This window comes from Schistocerca serialis, chromosome 7 (assembly GCF_023864345.2).
Source record: "Schistocerca serialis cubense isolate TAMUIC-IGC-003099 chromosome 7, iqSchSeri2.2, whole genome shotgun sequence".
NCBI lineage: Eukaryota > Metazoa > Arthropoda > Insecta > Orthoptera > Acrididae > Schistocerca > Schistocerca serialis.
Window position 1 is genome coordinate 356682567 of NC_064644.1, and position 17111 is coordinate 356699677.

The window sequence follows — 17111 nt, forward strand, 5'->3', positions numbered from 1 at the left end:
AAAATAAACTTCTAAAATACTTATTACTTGAGAACACTGAAAAGGAGTACATGGAATAAAACTGATACTTACATAAATTACATGACGTTAAAATTGTAAACACACATGACGAGCTAAGGAAAGCAAGTCAAACAGTGGCACTATGGAAAAAAGGGCCTTCATGGAAACAGTAAAACTTGTTACAGAGGTACAGTTTTTTGAAAGACACTGGTGCGAACGTGAGGGTACCAGTAAACACGGCGTCGAGTACGCTACTTACTGGGCGCTAATAGCGTGATAAACGCTCAGCTGTGAGAAATACGCAACTAGTACAATACTGCATCGATACGAAACATATTTAGTTGTTTTAATAAAACAGGATGTATAAAAGATACAAAAGGAATAAAATAATTTTGTTAAAAATAACTACCACAATTTGTAGCAAAAATGAATAAAATGGTAATTACATATATGTACTGAGAATAAAGAACGTAGGCCCTACTGAACAGCATTTTTATCCAAATGCTACATCAAACAAAAAAAAACAAACGAAAAAGCAAAAATATTCTTTACACAAAATCTTGAAAATTAGGTGGACTGATAAGAAATAAGGAGGTTCTCCGTGGAATCGGCGAGGAAAGGTATATCACGTAGAGAGGAAGACAGAAAATGAAAAACATCCACCGAATAATTGAGGACTTCTATTGCGATTGCTACTCTCATACGAAAGGTTTGGCACAGGAGAGGAATTCGTGGTAGCCCACAGGAAACCAGGCAGTAGACTGATGACTCAAAAGTATACTATAGAGCTGAAACTTCCTGGCAGATTAAAACTGTGCGCCGGGCCGAGACTCCTCGCAGGAGAGCTTCTGCAAAATTTGGAAGGTAGGAGACGAGGTACTGGCAGAAGTACAGCTGTGAGGACGGGGCATGAGTCGTGCTAGGGTTGCTCAGGTTGGTAGAGCACTTGCCCGCGAAAGGCAAAGGTCCCGAGATCGAGTCTCGGACCGGCACACAGTTTTAACCTGCCAGGAAGTTTGATATCAGCGCACACTCAACTGCAGAGTGAAAATCTCATTCTGGATACTATAGAGCTGTTTCTTTTGTATTGAAGCTTATGCCTATGTTCTGTTAAAGAATTTTGACACCTCACAACTCGTGCTTAATCAGGTCATTTTCAAAATATTTCAAGTTTCATTATTTTCTGTCTATGTAATCTTCTTATTCAGGTATAGTTCTAGAACATAAAATTTTAAATATTCTCAATCCCTATTAATTATTAACGTTCTACTTCATTTAATTTTAGATCTGAAGTTGAAGAAGATTAAAAGTAATGAAAACTACTTATCAAGTGTGTCAATTTGCAACAGAGACTGTTACTATCAAAATACATATGTGACATACGTTAACCACAGACATTCAATTCAGATTAAACTGTTATTAAACTGTAAATACAGGACACACTTCATGTGGATGTATAATTATTAGATGAAAACTATTTGGTCGTGGTGGTCTAGAAGGTAGACCGCTGCACTCCAGCCTCTAGTAGGTGCAGGGACTTCTCCTCATTCTAGTCCAGTATAAAAAGTGAAACATACATTTGTTGTAGTGACCTTGTCCCGGGAAAGAGGCGTTTGAAGTTATAAAGCGAATATCTATACCTTCATGCGTTCGTTTGACATGTAACTCTGGCACTTTTATGTTCTTATGTCGAACATCAGAACTTAACTTCTCTGATCAGTAGTCAACTGTCAAAACATCGTTTGATACATTGTGTTACTTATACAGAAATTCATTCTCACCGTGTGATTCACAGCACAAAAAAATCAAAGGCTAACTTTTTGGAAATCCAGTAATTTTCACCCAGAAAGAAGCAGAATTTTCAAATTCCGCTAAATATACTCTGTAATGGTGCAAAATCGTGGAGACCTGTTACAGCACCCTCAGGTTCGGTGAGGCTTGTGCCAGCGATCTATCGACACATGCAAAAAAAGGGCCATAGCTCAGAAAATCATGTGAGGTTTACGGTGGGTTAGTGATGTCACACTGGCACCACGTTTTGCAACGAATTCTGCCCAATATCACCATAGACGTGTCACACGATGGAAGAGTCGTCACCCCTCATCTCTCATCCACACCTCACCCATGCTGTTGGCCCTTCTTCGATGGAGGTCAAAGTCACCTTGTCCACCGAAGCCACACTGCAGTAGGAGGTGGCAGAAACGTCCTCAGTGTAAACGCCCCCTTCCTTGGGGTTTCTCATTTACACTCATTTCCTGTTGGGAAACCATACTTCGCAGTGCAGTGTGCAACAGAACGAAATTTTTAACTACCTTTGACACTGTATGCCATTCATCGAAGGCTAGGCGCCTGCGTGCAGGCAAGCCTTAGATACGTCCCAGAATCTGCGCGCACACAAACAGGCGCTATAGAAACAGCGTAATACTGTACCACTCAGCCGTAGAGTGTCGGCAATGTCGCCTGCGCGCAGTCGGTCAAGGATTGTCTCTATGGAGGTGCATATTTTTTTAAAATAATTAGTAAAGGTGTGCAGATGGAACTGAGGGTGTTACGGAACTGTGGGGGCTGCTTCGGATCTAGTTCAAAATTCGTCCATTGGTTTTGAACGGTCTCTAGTAGTTCCGATCTGTACATCAGAGCAGAAATTGCAGTCGTGCTACATTCCAGAGGGATAAGATAAGGTGCAGTGTTGTTGCAGCGCCACAATGGCCTTAGAGAATGGTTGGATGGTGAAGGGGGGCGGGGGGGGGGGGGAAGATAGTCAGCCGTATCAGTGGCTGACAACAACGGCGTTACTCTTGCACGTCGCACTACATATTAGCGTTTTCGACTGCGAACGCCCCAGTGGGAGCTGTGGTTTGATTATTGCTCCTTATACCACCTCTTGAGTCCTTTTCGTGTCGATACTGAGCAATGGTGTGCCTGAAAATTTCTCCTCAAGTACCAGTCAGGGAACCGTCTGATTTAAACGCAGGGTATCACTGTTTCGACCTCCATTGAGATAAGAAGTACATATGGCGTTTCTGTCCAGGATCCCCCACCTAGGGAATTTGGCCGCCTGGTGCCTACGTATGCCTTCCTCTTTAAACTAATTATCTGTACTTTCGTTGTTAAAATCTGCAGTTTCCGTTCTCTTCTTCCACTTTCGTCTTATTTAAAAATTTTACCCTCTCCATCAACGAAGCATCAGCCATTTGATGGGGTGTATGAGAATCTTCCAAATTACAGACATCAATTGCAAACAGAATTAAAATTTCCATCTGTGGCATTTCCAATTTTTTAGTTGGGAAACATTTACTGGTAGAAGCGGAATTGGTATGCGCGGAACAAGAGAATTAAATGGTAATCCTATAATTTTAGCCCCATTGTGACGCGGAAGTGTATAATTTGGCTCAAAGGTACCTTCAGCCTTCCGCTGGGACGTCAATTTCGGGTCGGCGAAGCTACAAATAGCATGGGGTCGACAAAAGAAAAAAGGACAGAGGTCAGAAGATCATATGAGGTGTATGGTGCGTTAATGCCGTAACATCGTTACCAATTTCCTCTCAATTCTGCACAATGACACTGTGGACGTGACACGTGACTGAAGTCCATCACATCCCACTCTCCCCTTTAACAACATCTCACCCCTTGTACTGATGCCTGTTGGAGAGAAGGTAAGTAGCTCGCGGCCTTGTGGTCAGCGTTGCTGCCTCTCGATATCCGAGCTGCGAGTTCAATCCCCCGCCTGGTCGGGAATTTTCTTCTCTCGGAACTGGTTGTATATGTTGTCCTCATCAGCTTGTCATCACTATTAACGCTTAAGTCGTCGAAGTGGCGGCGCACAAACCATTTCAGATGAGGATAGTTCGAGGTTCTACGTAGACCTTCTCACCTGAAATAGGTAGAAATAGGCCTTCATCAACCAACATGCTACTGAGACTATATTACACATCCAAATACAATATATCACTTCCCTCTACATATAGCAAATTATTTTCACCAAACTCATTATTTTAGAAATTCATTTTTTTTATTTTTCTTTGACATTCGCATTATATAAATTATATTCTCATCAACTAGGCAGAAACAAATTATATACAACCATTTTTACAATTGTTAAGCATTCAATTCGCTGTAAGCTTAGAGAAATCTTTAAATATTATGTTCTTTATATTATTTTATAAAAAGCATTAACAACTGTATATCAATAAGACCGTAATAATGAGAAGTCTTTGCTCTAAGATTTAGAAGCCTCCGATCCACCTTACATTTGAAGGTGGTGGGTTACTCGTACTGTTAATGAAATAAATAAATATCAAAGAATTGCGACATTCGCACGGAATACTGTGAACACCTGCCTTTCAGAGTTCTATGTCGTTATTGACAGATCCCCTCGGCCGGCGGTGGTGGCCGTGCGGTTCTAGGCACTTCAGTCCGGAACCGCGTAACTGCTACGGTCGCAGGTTCGAATCCTGCCTCGGGCATGGATGTGTGTGTGATGTCCTTAGGTTAGTTAGGTTTAAATAGTTCTAAGTTCTAGGGGACTAATGACGTCAGATGTTGAGTCCCATTGTGCTCAGAGCGCCGGCCGTGGTGGTCTAGCGGTTCTAGGCGCTCAGTCCGGAGCTGCGCGAATGCTACGGTCGCAGGTTCTAATCCTGCCTCGGGCATGGATGTGTGTGATGTCCTTAGGTTAGTTAGGTTTAAGTAGTTTTAAGTTCTAGGGGACTGATGACCATAGATGTTAAGTCCCATAGTGCTGAGAGCCATTTGAACCATTTTGTGCTCAGAGCCATTTGAACCCCCCCCCCCCCCCCAAACAGCGACAAAATTTTTACTCCTAGGAAAAAAAATCGTTAGTATTGGGATCGGCTAAATACGATCTATAGCTGCTACAGGCAGGCGTTTACAGGCTTCCGTGCGAATGAGGCAAATCTTACGAATATATAGGGCAAACGACGCGTACTGTGTAAGATCGCACTATTGAACAACAGCGGCACACGCCTCCTTCAGCCTAGTTAGTCTGCCATCGCCGAGGATTGTATTTCCACTGGCCATGTAATGAATTACAGTGAGACAAAAACTGTCTAACGTCTAACTTTTGAAGTTCTATTGTTAATGAATCCTAGAGATGCGACTGACAGTGAATCTTCTGTTAATCGAGACGGCGGTTTTCAATTGAACTCGGCATGGAATCCAGTCGTTGAAAAACTTCGTGTCCTCCGTAGGTGGCGTAGCTCTGTGATCGCATCGCGGGGAGACAGTCTAATTGCTATCGATGCGGCGAGTTTTCACCACGGAGGGCGCGCGGCACAGCAGAATCGAACGCGCTCAAGTAGCACATCCATGTGGCGGCGGGGCCTCAGATACCAGAGCTCAGTGCATTTTTGCCAGTATCACCTGAAGATGGCCAGAAGACTCTGTGCCGAAATACTGTGGCAGGATGTTACAGACATCCGGCAGTTTCCCGAAATTATGTGGAACAATAAGTACGCCGGGAAAGTTTTAAATCACAAAATATGTTATTGTTTAAAAGAATGTGGGAACCAGTTGCTTCAATCCTCATTCCACTTTCCTTACAAAATACGTCGGCATGAAAACATATTTGCTCTTTTTGGGCTAGAAGAGAGTAGCAGAGTGCCAGTGGCAGTAGAATAGACAGGAGATAGTGACACTTGGAGAGAAAGAGAGAGGAGACAATGATTGTGTGTGAGAAATAGTGGCAGTGAAGGAGAAAGAGAGGTGGACGAAGACAGTAGCACTACGATCCAAAGAGACAGGAGGTATTGATGGTCAGTGAGAGACAGAGGCAATGGAAACAAAAGAGAGAATCGAAACCAAAAATATAGATGAGTGACGACCATACGTAGGGTAGGGGGTGTAGACCCTCCAACCTGGCGAACTTTAACAGAATGGTACACGGAAGGGCGTATTTTCGACAGAAATTTTAAACATGTAGGTAAAGAGGAACTTGCCGTCGGTGGGGAGGCTTGTTTGCTTCAGGAGCAGCAGCCTTTTCAATATTCGCAGGGGCAACAGTCTTGATGACTGACTGATCTGGCCTTGTAACGTCAACCAAAACAGCTTTACTGTGTCGGTACTGTGAACAGCTGAAAGAAGGGGAAACTATAGCCATACCTTTTCCAGAGAGGATGCACCTCTAATGCATGGTTAAATGATGATATCGTCCTCTTAGGTAAAATATCCCGGAGGCACAACAGTCCTCCATTCGGGTCTATGGGCGGGACTACTCTGGAGGATGTCGTTGTCAGGAGAAACAAAACTGGCGTTCTACGTATCGCACAGTGGAATGTCAGATTCCTTAATCGGTCAGGCAGATTAGAAAATTTAGAAAGGGAAACGGATCGGTTAAAGTTATATATAGCGGTAACTAGCGAAGTTAGGTGGCAGGAGGAACAGGACTTCTAGTCAGGTGAATATTGGGCAATAAATACAAAATCAGATAGGGGTAATACAGGAGTAGGTTTAATAATAAGTAAGAAAATAGGAGCACTATGGAGCTACTACAAAAAGCTTAGTGAATCCATTATTGTAACCAAGATAGGCATGAAGCCCACACCCACCACAGTATACAAGTTCATATGACAACTACCTGTGCAGACGATGATGAGACTCAAGAAATTTATGATGAGATAAAACAAATTATTCAGAAACTTAAGGGAGACGAGAATTTAATGGTCATGGGGTCACGAATTCGATTGTAGGGAAAGGAAGAGAAAGAAAAATAATAAGTGAATATGGCCTCGGGGTGTGGGGGTGGGGGGAGGGAATCAAAGACGAAGCTGCCTGGTAGAATTTTGGGCAGAGTATAATTAAATCATCGTCAAAACTTGGTTTAACAGGCTTCAAACTGATTAAATAATGGTAAGATAGAGGTTTCGGAATCAGACTTAAAGTTGTAAGAATTTTCCAGGAGCAGATGTGGACTCTGACCGCAATTACAATTTATTGGTTACGAACTGTACATAAAAACCGAATAAATTTCAAATGTGTAGGAAATTAAGAAAATGGGACCTGGATAAACTGAAAGAAACAGAGGTTTTTGAGTGTTTCAGGAGTATTACAGAAAAATTTGTCTATAGTTCCCCAATACTCCTTCTGAAACTCTCAAAAATCTCTGTTTCTTTCAGTTTATCCAGGTTCCATCTCCTCTATTTGCTACATTTTTGCAATTTCTTCAGTTTTTATGTACATTTCGTAACCAACAGTGGAAGGGAATACCGTAGAAGAAGAATGGGAAGCTTTGAGAGATGAAATAGTCAAGACAACAGAGGATCAAATAGGTAAAAAGACTAGGTCTAGCAGAAATCGTTGGGTAGCACGTAAGATATTAAGTTTAACTTATGAAAGGAGAATATTTAAAAATGCAGCATATGAAGCGGTGGAAAGAGAAAACAAACGTCTATGGAATGAGACGACAGGGCGCGCAAAATGGCTAAGCAAGAACGGATAGACGACAAATGTAACGATTTAGATGCATTTATCTCTAGGTCAAGGATAAATACTGTCTACAGGACGATCAAAGAGGCCTTCGGAGAAAAGAAAGCAGCAGCATGAATATCAAGAGCTCAGATGGAAAACCACTCTTAAGCAAAGAAGGGAAGACCGGAACGTGGAAAGAGTATACGGAAGACTTAGACAAAGCAATACCTACCCTACAACTCCTCTGAGAAGATAAGGTCAAGGAAAGACAGATCTTCGTCTATAGTACTTGTAGACTTAGAGAAGGCTTTTGATAATGTTGACTGGAATACTCTCTTTGAAATTCTGAAGGTAGCAGGGTTACAGTACAGGGACCGAAAGGCTTTTTACAGCTAGTGTAGAAACCAGATGACTGTCATAAGGGTTGAATGGCATGAGAGGGTTGCAGTGGTTGAAAAGGGAGTGAGACAGGGTTGTAGCCTATCCCCAAAGTTATTCAGTCTGTACATTGAGCAAGCAATAAAGCAAACAAAAGAAAAATTTGGAGGAGAGATTAAAGTCCGGAAGAAGTAATAAAAATCTGTGAGGTTTGCCAGTGACATTGTAATTCTGTCAGGGACAGCAAAGTGCTTGGAACGGTAGCTGAACGAATGGACAGTGTCTTGAAAGGAGGATATAACATGAACATTAGCAAAATCAAAATGAGGATAATGGAATGTAGTCGTATTAAATCATGTACTGCTGAGAGAATTAAATTAGGAAACGAGACACTTAAAGTGGTAGGTACGTTTTGTTATTTTGGCAGCTAAATAACTGAAAATTGCCGGATTAAAGAGGATATAAAATGTAGACTGGCAATGGTAAGAAAAGCGTTTCTGAGGAAGAAAAATTGATTAACATCGAGTATAGATTTAAGTGTCAGGAAGTCATTTCTGAAAGTATTTGTATGGAGTGTAGCCATGTGTGGAAGTGAAACATGGACGATAAATAGTTTGGACAAGAAGAGAACAGAAGCTTTTGAAATGTGGTGCTACAGAAGTGTGAAGTGTAGCCATGTATGGAAGTGAAACATAGACGATACACAGTCTAGACAAGAAGAGACTATAAGCTTTTGAATCGTGGGGCTACAAAAGAGTACTGAAGATTAGTTGGGTAGAATATGTAACTATAGAGTTGGAGAACAAAGAAATTTGTAGCACAACCTGACTAGAAAGAAAGGTCGATTGGTAGGACATATTCTCAGACTTCAAAGGATCAGCAATTAAGTACTGGAGGTAAGTTTTGGAGGTAGGGAGTGAGGGTAAAAATCACAGAGAGAGACCAAGAGATGAATACAGTAAGCATTTCAGAAAGATGTAAGTAGCAGTAGTTAATCGGAGATCATGAGGCTTGCACAGGGTAGAGAAGCGTGGAGAGCTGCATCAAACCAGTTTCCGGACTGAAGACCACAAAAAAAAAAGGTAGAAATATAAGGTAGACTATCAGAATTTTTGAGATGCCGTGAAATGGTGGAAACAATGTAGTGGAAAGGGAGACAAAATGAGACAGCGTAAGAGTGACAGAGGAGACAGAGGCAGTAAGATACGCCGTAAACGTGGGTAAAATTGAGGACTGCACCAGCCGGTTCCTCACTTTTCTATCAGAGTCCTGTAAACAAGAACTTATTCGCCGTTTTTGTGCTCCGACAAAAGCATTTTACAGCTGGTACTAGTGCTGCCGTGGTCGTCAGTTAGCGTCTTTGATTAGTAAGGGAAACTTCATCGGTCCCGGGCTCGAAATCCACCACCGCTTGAAGTTTGATTAATAATCAGCGTTGGGGGCCGAAGACTTCCGGCATAAGAAGTCAACCCTCATCGTGCCAACTCCTTTGTCAAAGAGGGCGGAGGAGCGGACAGAGGCCAGTGTCTTGTCCTTGTTGTGGGGAACTGCCCCTAAAGTTGGAAGAATCAGCAATTATTAACGGCATGAGGATCCAGTAGGCAATGGAATCCACTACATGAAAGACACATAACTTGTATCCACATGACACGTGGCCTCTTGTGTCATGTGTCTCTCCATTGGAAAAAGATCCCGGAATAGTCCTCCTTTCGGATCTCCACCAGGGGATTGCCAAGGGGGAGGTGATAATGAGAAAAAGGTTCAATAACCAAAGAAAGGATAGGATTCTACGAGACGGGGTGTGGAATGTCAAAAGCTTGAACGTAGTAGGTCAGCTTGAAAATCTGAGAAGGAAAATGCTAAGGATCAAGCTAGTTATAGTAGGAGCCAGTGAAGTGAAGTGAAAAGAAGAAAAAGATTTCTGGTCAGACGAGGATAGGATGATATAAACAGCAGCAGAAAATGATATAACGGGAGTGGGATTGATTGTGAATAGGAGGGTAGAGCAGAGAGTGTGTTAGTGTGAACAGTTCAGTGATAGTGTCGTTCTGACAGCAAACCAACGCCGACAACGATGTCGCAATTGGAGGAGGATATAAATTATAGGAGGATACTAAACGAATAATATAGTATGTAAAGGGAGATTAAAATCTAATAGTCATCGGGGACGGGAATGCAGTTGAAGGGGAAGTAGTAAGAGAAAAGGTTACATGTGAATATGGACTTGGGACAAGAAATGAGAGAGGAGAAAGACTAACTTAGTTCTGTAACAGATTTCACCTAGCAGTGTTCATGAATCACAAGAGGAGGAGGTATACTTGGAAAAGACCTGGTGATACGGGAAGATTTCAGTTAGATTACGTCATGGTCAGACAGAGATTCCGTAATCAGATACTGGAATGTAAGGCTTACCTAGGAGCAGATGCAGAACCAGATCACAATGTACTAGCGACAAAGAGTATGCTGAAGTTTAAGAGATTAGCCAGGACGAATCAATGTGCAAAGAAGTGGTATACGGAAGTACTAAGGAATGATGAGATATGCTTGAATTTCTCTAACGCTATAGATACAGCAACAAGTAATAGCTCATTAGGCAGTAGAGTTGCAGAGGAATGGACATCTCAGAAATGGACAATCACGGAAATTGGAAAGAAAAAATCGGTACAAAGAAGGTAACTGAGAAGAAACCATGGGTAACAGAAGAAGTACTTCAGTTGATCGATGAAAGAAGAAAGTACAAAAATGTTCATTGCAATTCAGGAAGACATAAATACTAATCGCTGAGGAACGAAATAAATAAGAAGTGCAGGGAAGTTAAGACGAAATTGCTGCATGAAAAATGAGAAGTCGAAAAGGAAGCGATTGTCGGATGGACTGACTCAGCATATAAGTACTCGTAAAAACGACCTTCGGTGACATTAAAAGCAAGGGTGGTAACATGAAGATTGAATCGGGAATTCCACAGTTAAATGCAGAGGAGAGAGCGACCTCTGTGAAGGGAAAGTTGTTTCTGATGTGATGAAACCGGAGTCGATTTGGAAGAGATGGGGGATCCAGTATTAGAATCAGAATTTAAGACAGCTTTGGAGATCAAATAAGGCAAAAGGGATACATAACATTCCATCAGAATTTCTAATTTCATTAGAGAAAGTGACAACAAACCGACTATTGAATTTGGTGTGTACAATGGATGAGTCTGGCGACATACCATCTTACTTTCCAAAAAATATCATCAACTCCTAAGAGCGCAAAAGATGAGAAGAACGAGAATTACCGCACAATCAGCTTAACAGCTCATGCGTCCAATTTGCTGACAAGAATAGCATACGGAAGAACTGAGTATGTTTTAGAAAACAATGATTTCGGGTTTAGGAAAGGTAATGGCACAAGAGAATCAATTCTAACGTTGCGGTTGATAATGGAAGGAAGACTAAAGAAAAATCAAGACACTCTCAAAGGATTTGTCGATCTGGAAAAGCCGTTCGAAAATGTAAAATGGCGCAAGATATTCGAAATTCAGAAAAAATAGATGTAAGCTATAGGGAGAGATGGGTGATATATAATATGCACAGGAGCCAAGAGGGAATAATAAGAGTGGAGGACCAAGAACGAAGTGCTCTAATTAAAAACGGTGTAAGATACGGATCTATTCTTTCGCCCCTACTGTTCAATCTGAACATCGAAGAAGCAGTGATAGAATTCAAAGATAGGTTCAGGTGTAGAATTAAAATTCAGGGGGAGAGGATATCACTGATACGATTCGCTGGTGACATTGCTATCCTGAGTCAAAGTGAAGAAGAACTACATGATCTGGTGAATGGAATGAACAGTTTAATGAGTACAGAGCATGGATTGAGATTGATTCGAAGAAAGACGAAAGTAATGAGAAGCAGCGGAAATGAGAACTGCCAGAAACTTAACATCAGCATTGATGGTCACGAAGTAGATGAAGTTAAGGAATTCTGCTACCTAGGCAGCAAAATAACCAATGACGGAAGGAGCAAGGAGGACATCACAAGCAGACTAGCACTGGCAAGAAGAGCATTCCTGCCCGAGAGAAGTCTACTAGTATCAAACATAGGTCTTAATTTGATGAAGAAATTTCTGAGAAATTGCCAGTGAAACATGGAGAGTGGGGAAACCGAAACTACAGAAAATGGAAGCATTTGAGATATGATGCTACATACGAATGTTGAAAATTTGGTGAGTGATAAGGTAAGCAATGAGGAGGTTCTGCGCAGAATCGGAGAAGAACGGAATATGTGGAAAACACTGACAAGGTGAAGTAACAGGATTATAGGACATCTGTTAAGACATCAGGGAAGGACTTCCATGGTGCTAGACGGAGCTGGAGGGGGAAAAACTGTAGTGTAAGGCACAGATTGTAATATATGCAGCAAATAATTGAGGGCGTAGGTTTCAAGCGTTACTCTGTGATGGAGAGGTTGTCACAGGAGAGGAATTCTTCGCCGGCCGCATGATACGAGTCAGAAAACTGACGAGTCAAAAAAGAAAAAAAAGTTATTATGCATGCTTGAGTCGTCAGCCCTGTGGTTGTTTTGTTGTACTTCTGAATTCATGTGGCTTACCAGCTATCCGTTTGGACGTAACCGCTGCATTCTACTTCAATCAGTACTTACGTCTAAGCCTGCCCCTCAAATTCTTTCCTTCCACTTTGTAACAGCCGAGGATCTCAGCAACGGCTCATATCGCAATACGTCTACAAACATTCAAGCTCATCGAATATTATTTTTACTGGCCAGTTATTTCTCGCTGGTTTCTTGTAGAATATGTTCACTACATATCTGCCTAGTTTAGCCCTTTTACAGCAATCTCTTGCTACACTAAAATTCTGTCAGGTTCCTCAATTGGCCATGTCTGAGACACATGCAGAAATGCTATCCAAACACACCTGTTCCATTAACTTTTCCCTGGTCTCAAGATTTATGCTTTTGGATATCGGCAGCTGCTTTCCTTTATAGATGTCTCTTGTACCTTGTTCAACCCTTTTTTTCTTTTTGGCATGTATTCCTTTATCCGTCCTTCTTCGAAGGTGACAAAATTTGTCTTCGTCTTCGATAGTTTCACGTTCAACATATGGCCATTTACAATGTCTATTTGCTGCTCACATGCTTCCATTTACTTTTGTGTATGTGGACTGTTCAGCCATCATCTAGAGTACATTCAGTTTTACTACCCTCCCGACTCAGTTCTTGTTCACATTCAGCAACCACTGCCATGCCATCAGTACATGCAAGAAGGTTTGCAGCTATCCTTTAGAAATGTTTTTTTTCTGAAATAATAAACATTTCTCATTACATACAAAGATTTCCTTCATGGTGTTAGTTATGACTTTGAGACAAGTGGAATATTCTTAGTGCACATTTACCTCGGTCTTCTAACGTCCTCAAATTAGTAATCAGGGATAACTAGAATGGTAAGTCATGCAAATATAAAAGCAGATGGTTCAAAGGGCTCTGCGCACTATGGGACTTAACTTCTGAGGTCATCAGTCCCCTAGAACTTAGTACTTAAACCTAACTAACCTAAGGACATCACACACATCCATGACCGAGGCGGGATTCGAACCTGCGACCGTAGCGGTCGCGTGGTTCCAGACTGTAGCGCCGAGAAGCGCTCGGCCACCCGGGGCGGCCTATAAAAGTAGACATTACATCTACATTAACCCAGTACTGGGGACTAAGCTTTGAGAATGGGAAACATCAGTCTTATAGAAGATTCGAGAATGTTATAACACTCCCGCTACAGGGAACGGTTGCTGCAAGAAAACCCTCTATCGTATTGGCTTCCTGGCATCCTTGTTATGCAGCTGGAGCAAAGAAAAAGATGCGATTCACATGTCCTGTGTCTGTCGGGAGAGATACGATACCGGAAGTCAACTAGTGCAATACATGGCCAACACAGGTGGACACCAGTCGAATGGCTTGAAAGGCAAGCCATAGTTGAGAAGAGAGTGGAACAGGGTTATACCCTGTCTAAGATGTTATTTGATCTGTACACCGAGAAAGTGCTACCATATGTCGCGGGCTGAAGATAGTTTACCCACGAATACCAAAAACTATTTCAAACTTATCTAATATTGTATGCATCCTATAGATCTGAAGCGGGCGGTCCGCTTTCGCGACATACGAACAACTGAGGTGAATAGGAGAGGATTCTTACATTATTTTGCGATAAGAAAAGATGCTATCTCAAACTTAAGAAATTAAATATATTATGTAATTACTAGCGCTATGGCAAACTCTGTCATTAAAAAATCGAAAAACCCGAAACTTGTAAACACTTGACGCTGTCACTTGAATGTTGCTAAACGATACGGCAACGATAATTATCGACATGAGCAGCTGGCAGTTCACTACGTAGTATGGGACTTATAAAGGACGTGATAGCGTTTAGTTGTAACGCAGACGCCATGTTGTCTAAACGAGCGGTGTTGCTGCTAGCTGCGTGCTTGGCCTCCGTGGTAGAAGCCGCGCCGGGGGCAGCGGCAGCCGCCTCCCGCCGCCCTCGACTCCGCCTCCCGCGCGCTGACGCCGTCAACCAGTTCCCTGACGGCTTCATGCTGGGGGCGGCCACGGCCTCGTACCAGATCGAGGGCGGATGGGACGCCGACGGTGAGTGGCGGACGTTCTACGGGCAGCCAGTGGTAACGGGAGCGGGATGGAGGGAGAGGTCACTTAATTTCATTGTACCGTCCGTAAAAGCTCCTTAAGATCGCCGTACGAGGGAGTTTTCCCTTTCTTATCACCACGTACTTGTAACATACCTGTTTCAGCCACCTATATGTACATATACAGCATGTCTCAAAGCTTTAGGGTCAAGGCGTAACAGGTGCTATTGGCTTCTACATCTACATATATGCTCCGCAAGCCACCCAACGGTGTGTGGCGGAAGGAACTTTACGTACCACTGTCATTACCTCCCTTTCCTGTTTCAGTCGCGTATGGTTCGCGGGAAGAACGACTGCCGGAAAGCCTCCGTGAGCGCTCGACTCTCTAATTTTACATTCGTGATCTCCTCGGGAGGTATAAGTAGGGGGAAGCAATATATTCCATACCTCATCCAGAAACGCACCCTCTCGAAACCTGGACAGCAAGCTACAGCGCGGTGCAGAGCGCATCTCTTGCAGTGTCAGCCACTTTATTTTGCTAAACATCTCCGTAACGCTATCACGCTTACCAAATAACCCTGTGACGAAACGAGCTGCTCTTATTTGGATCTTCTCTATCTCCTCCATCAACCCGACCTGGTACGGATCCCACACTGATGAGCAATACTCAAGTATAGGTCGAACGAATGTTTTGTAAGCCACCTCCTTTGTTGATGGACTGCATTTTCTAAGGACTCTCCCAATGAATCTCAACCTGGTACCCGCCTTACCAACAATTAATTTTATATGATCATTCCACTTCAAATCGTTCCGCACGCACACTCCCAGATATTTTACTGAAGTAACCGCTACCAGTGTTTGTTCCTCTATCATATAATCATACAGTAAAGGATCCTTCTTTCTATGTATTCGCAATACATTACATTTATCTATATTAAGGGTCAATTGCCACTCCCTGCACCAAGTGCCTATCCGCTGCAGATCTTCCTGCATTTCGCTGCAATTTTCTAATGCTACAGCTTCTCTGTATACTACAGCATCTTCCGCGAAAAGCCGCATGGAACTTCCGACACTGTCTACTAGGTCATTTATATATATTTTGAAAAGCAATGTTGTTAAGAAAAGACACTACGTGCACCACTTAACAACAACATAGCTCATAGTAATCGTTCAAAGAGACGACCGCCAGTCTCTGGTGTTTGTGAGGGATGTGCTGCCATAATTCTTGGAGATTGTATCCCTTGTTGTCAGCGAAAGGATGTGTCTCTAAACCACTATACACCTGAACAACACGTACCCTCATCGTTGGTTTGGAAGGGGAGGTCCTGTCCAATGACCAGTGCGATGGCAGGATCTCACACATCTGTACTTTCTCCTGTGGGGCTACGTCAAGACGCTGCCGTATGAAGTCCCCGAGAAACATATAAAGACCTGCTTGCTAGAGTCCATGCTGCCTGTCTCCTGGTGCAACAGACACCAAGAATCTTTGAGAGAGTGCGGCAGAACTTCTTGCGCTGTTGCCATGCATGACTGAATGCACTGAGAATGGCGGTCATCACTTTGAACAATTACTGTGAGTCACGTCGTTCTTATGCGAGGTATGCGGGGTATACCTCGCATAAGAACGACGTCCATAACACAATAATGACGCATTGCCGACCATTGGTTCCCTGCCTCAATATAATGGCTTGTGGAGCCACTACCGCTCATTTCAGGTTTTATCCAAAAGGTACAGTAAACAGCGGAGAGTATCTTTTACCAGTGTTACCTATACGCGTCCCAGGTCAGTTTGTGTATTGAGGGAAGGAACAATTATTGTCCCTGTGCCTCTGTACGTGCCCTAATCTTATTCCTAAGATCCCTGCTAGAGATACGCCATGGCAGGGGCACAGTGGTCGCCCAGTTTACATGGAATAGAGATTCTCTACATTTACCCAGAAGGATTTCGGGAGGGCTACGTTGTATTTCTTCCAAGGATCCCAATTTGAGTTCTCTGAATATTATGTTACACCTGTTACGGTCCTAGGAGCACATATCTGAATGACTACGATGTCTGCTACTCAATAAAAACAAGGCCACATTAGCGTTTTGTGTGTGGTTCGCTATATGAATGCATTGCATTTTCCCACGACCGTTGCTACGGATCTTCCATTTTCCTAATGCTGATTTCATGTGACTGGCTCATTTCATACCGCTTTCTGGTATTGTCCCTAAATGACTGTAACAGTAGGTGAGAGTGGTGGTTCCACTTTGAGAGTTCTGCGCAGCAATATACCAAAAGACGATGTTTTTACTGTGAGGATTAAAAACGAAACTCATTAAAGAGAGGAACATTCAGCTAGCCTTACAACTTTGTTATCATAATTTATCATAACTACAGCTCACAATCATTAAAGAAAAGCAAAACAAAGAAACTTACACAAGTGGCTTATTTACAAAAATTTAAACTATGACAATAGCTAATTGGTTGGACCAGAATTAAAAGAGTTAGCCTTGAAATGGTAGGTTCACAGCATAATATACATCCCTTTAAAACAACATCTTTATTAAGGGTGCAAAAACTGCTTACGGCAGCAATAATCTGACAACATTCAAAGAATCTTTTTCCTACCATATAAAACGTACAAGACTAAAAATTGACACTCTCAAACAATTGGTCTTCTCATATCAGATAAAA

At 42.4% G+C, this 17111-nt stretch overlaps 1 protein-coding gene across 1 annotated transcript in view; it reads left to right on the plus strand.

Annotated features, from left to right (window-relative positions):
- The first annotated feature begins 14236 nt into the window (after positions 1-14236).
- LOC126413085 (lactase/phlorizin hydrolase-like) overlaps positions 14237-17111 on the plus strand; it is a 202511-nt gene continuing 199636 nt past the window's right edge. Inside the window, exon 1 of the mRNA XM_050082981.1 lies at positions 14237-14438. Coding sequence (XP_049938938.1) covers positions 14237-14438 — 202 coding nt within the window. The remainder of the gene's footprint in view (positions 14439-17111) is intronic.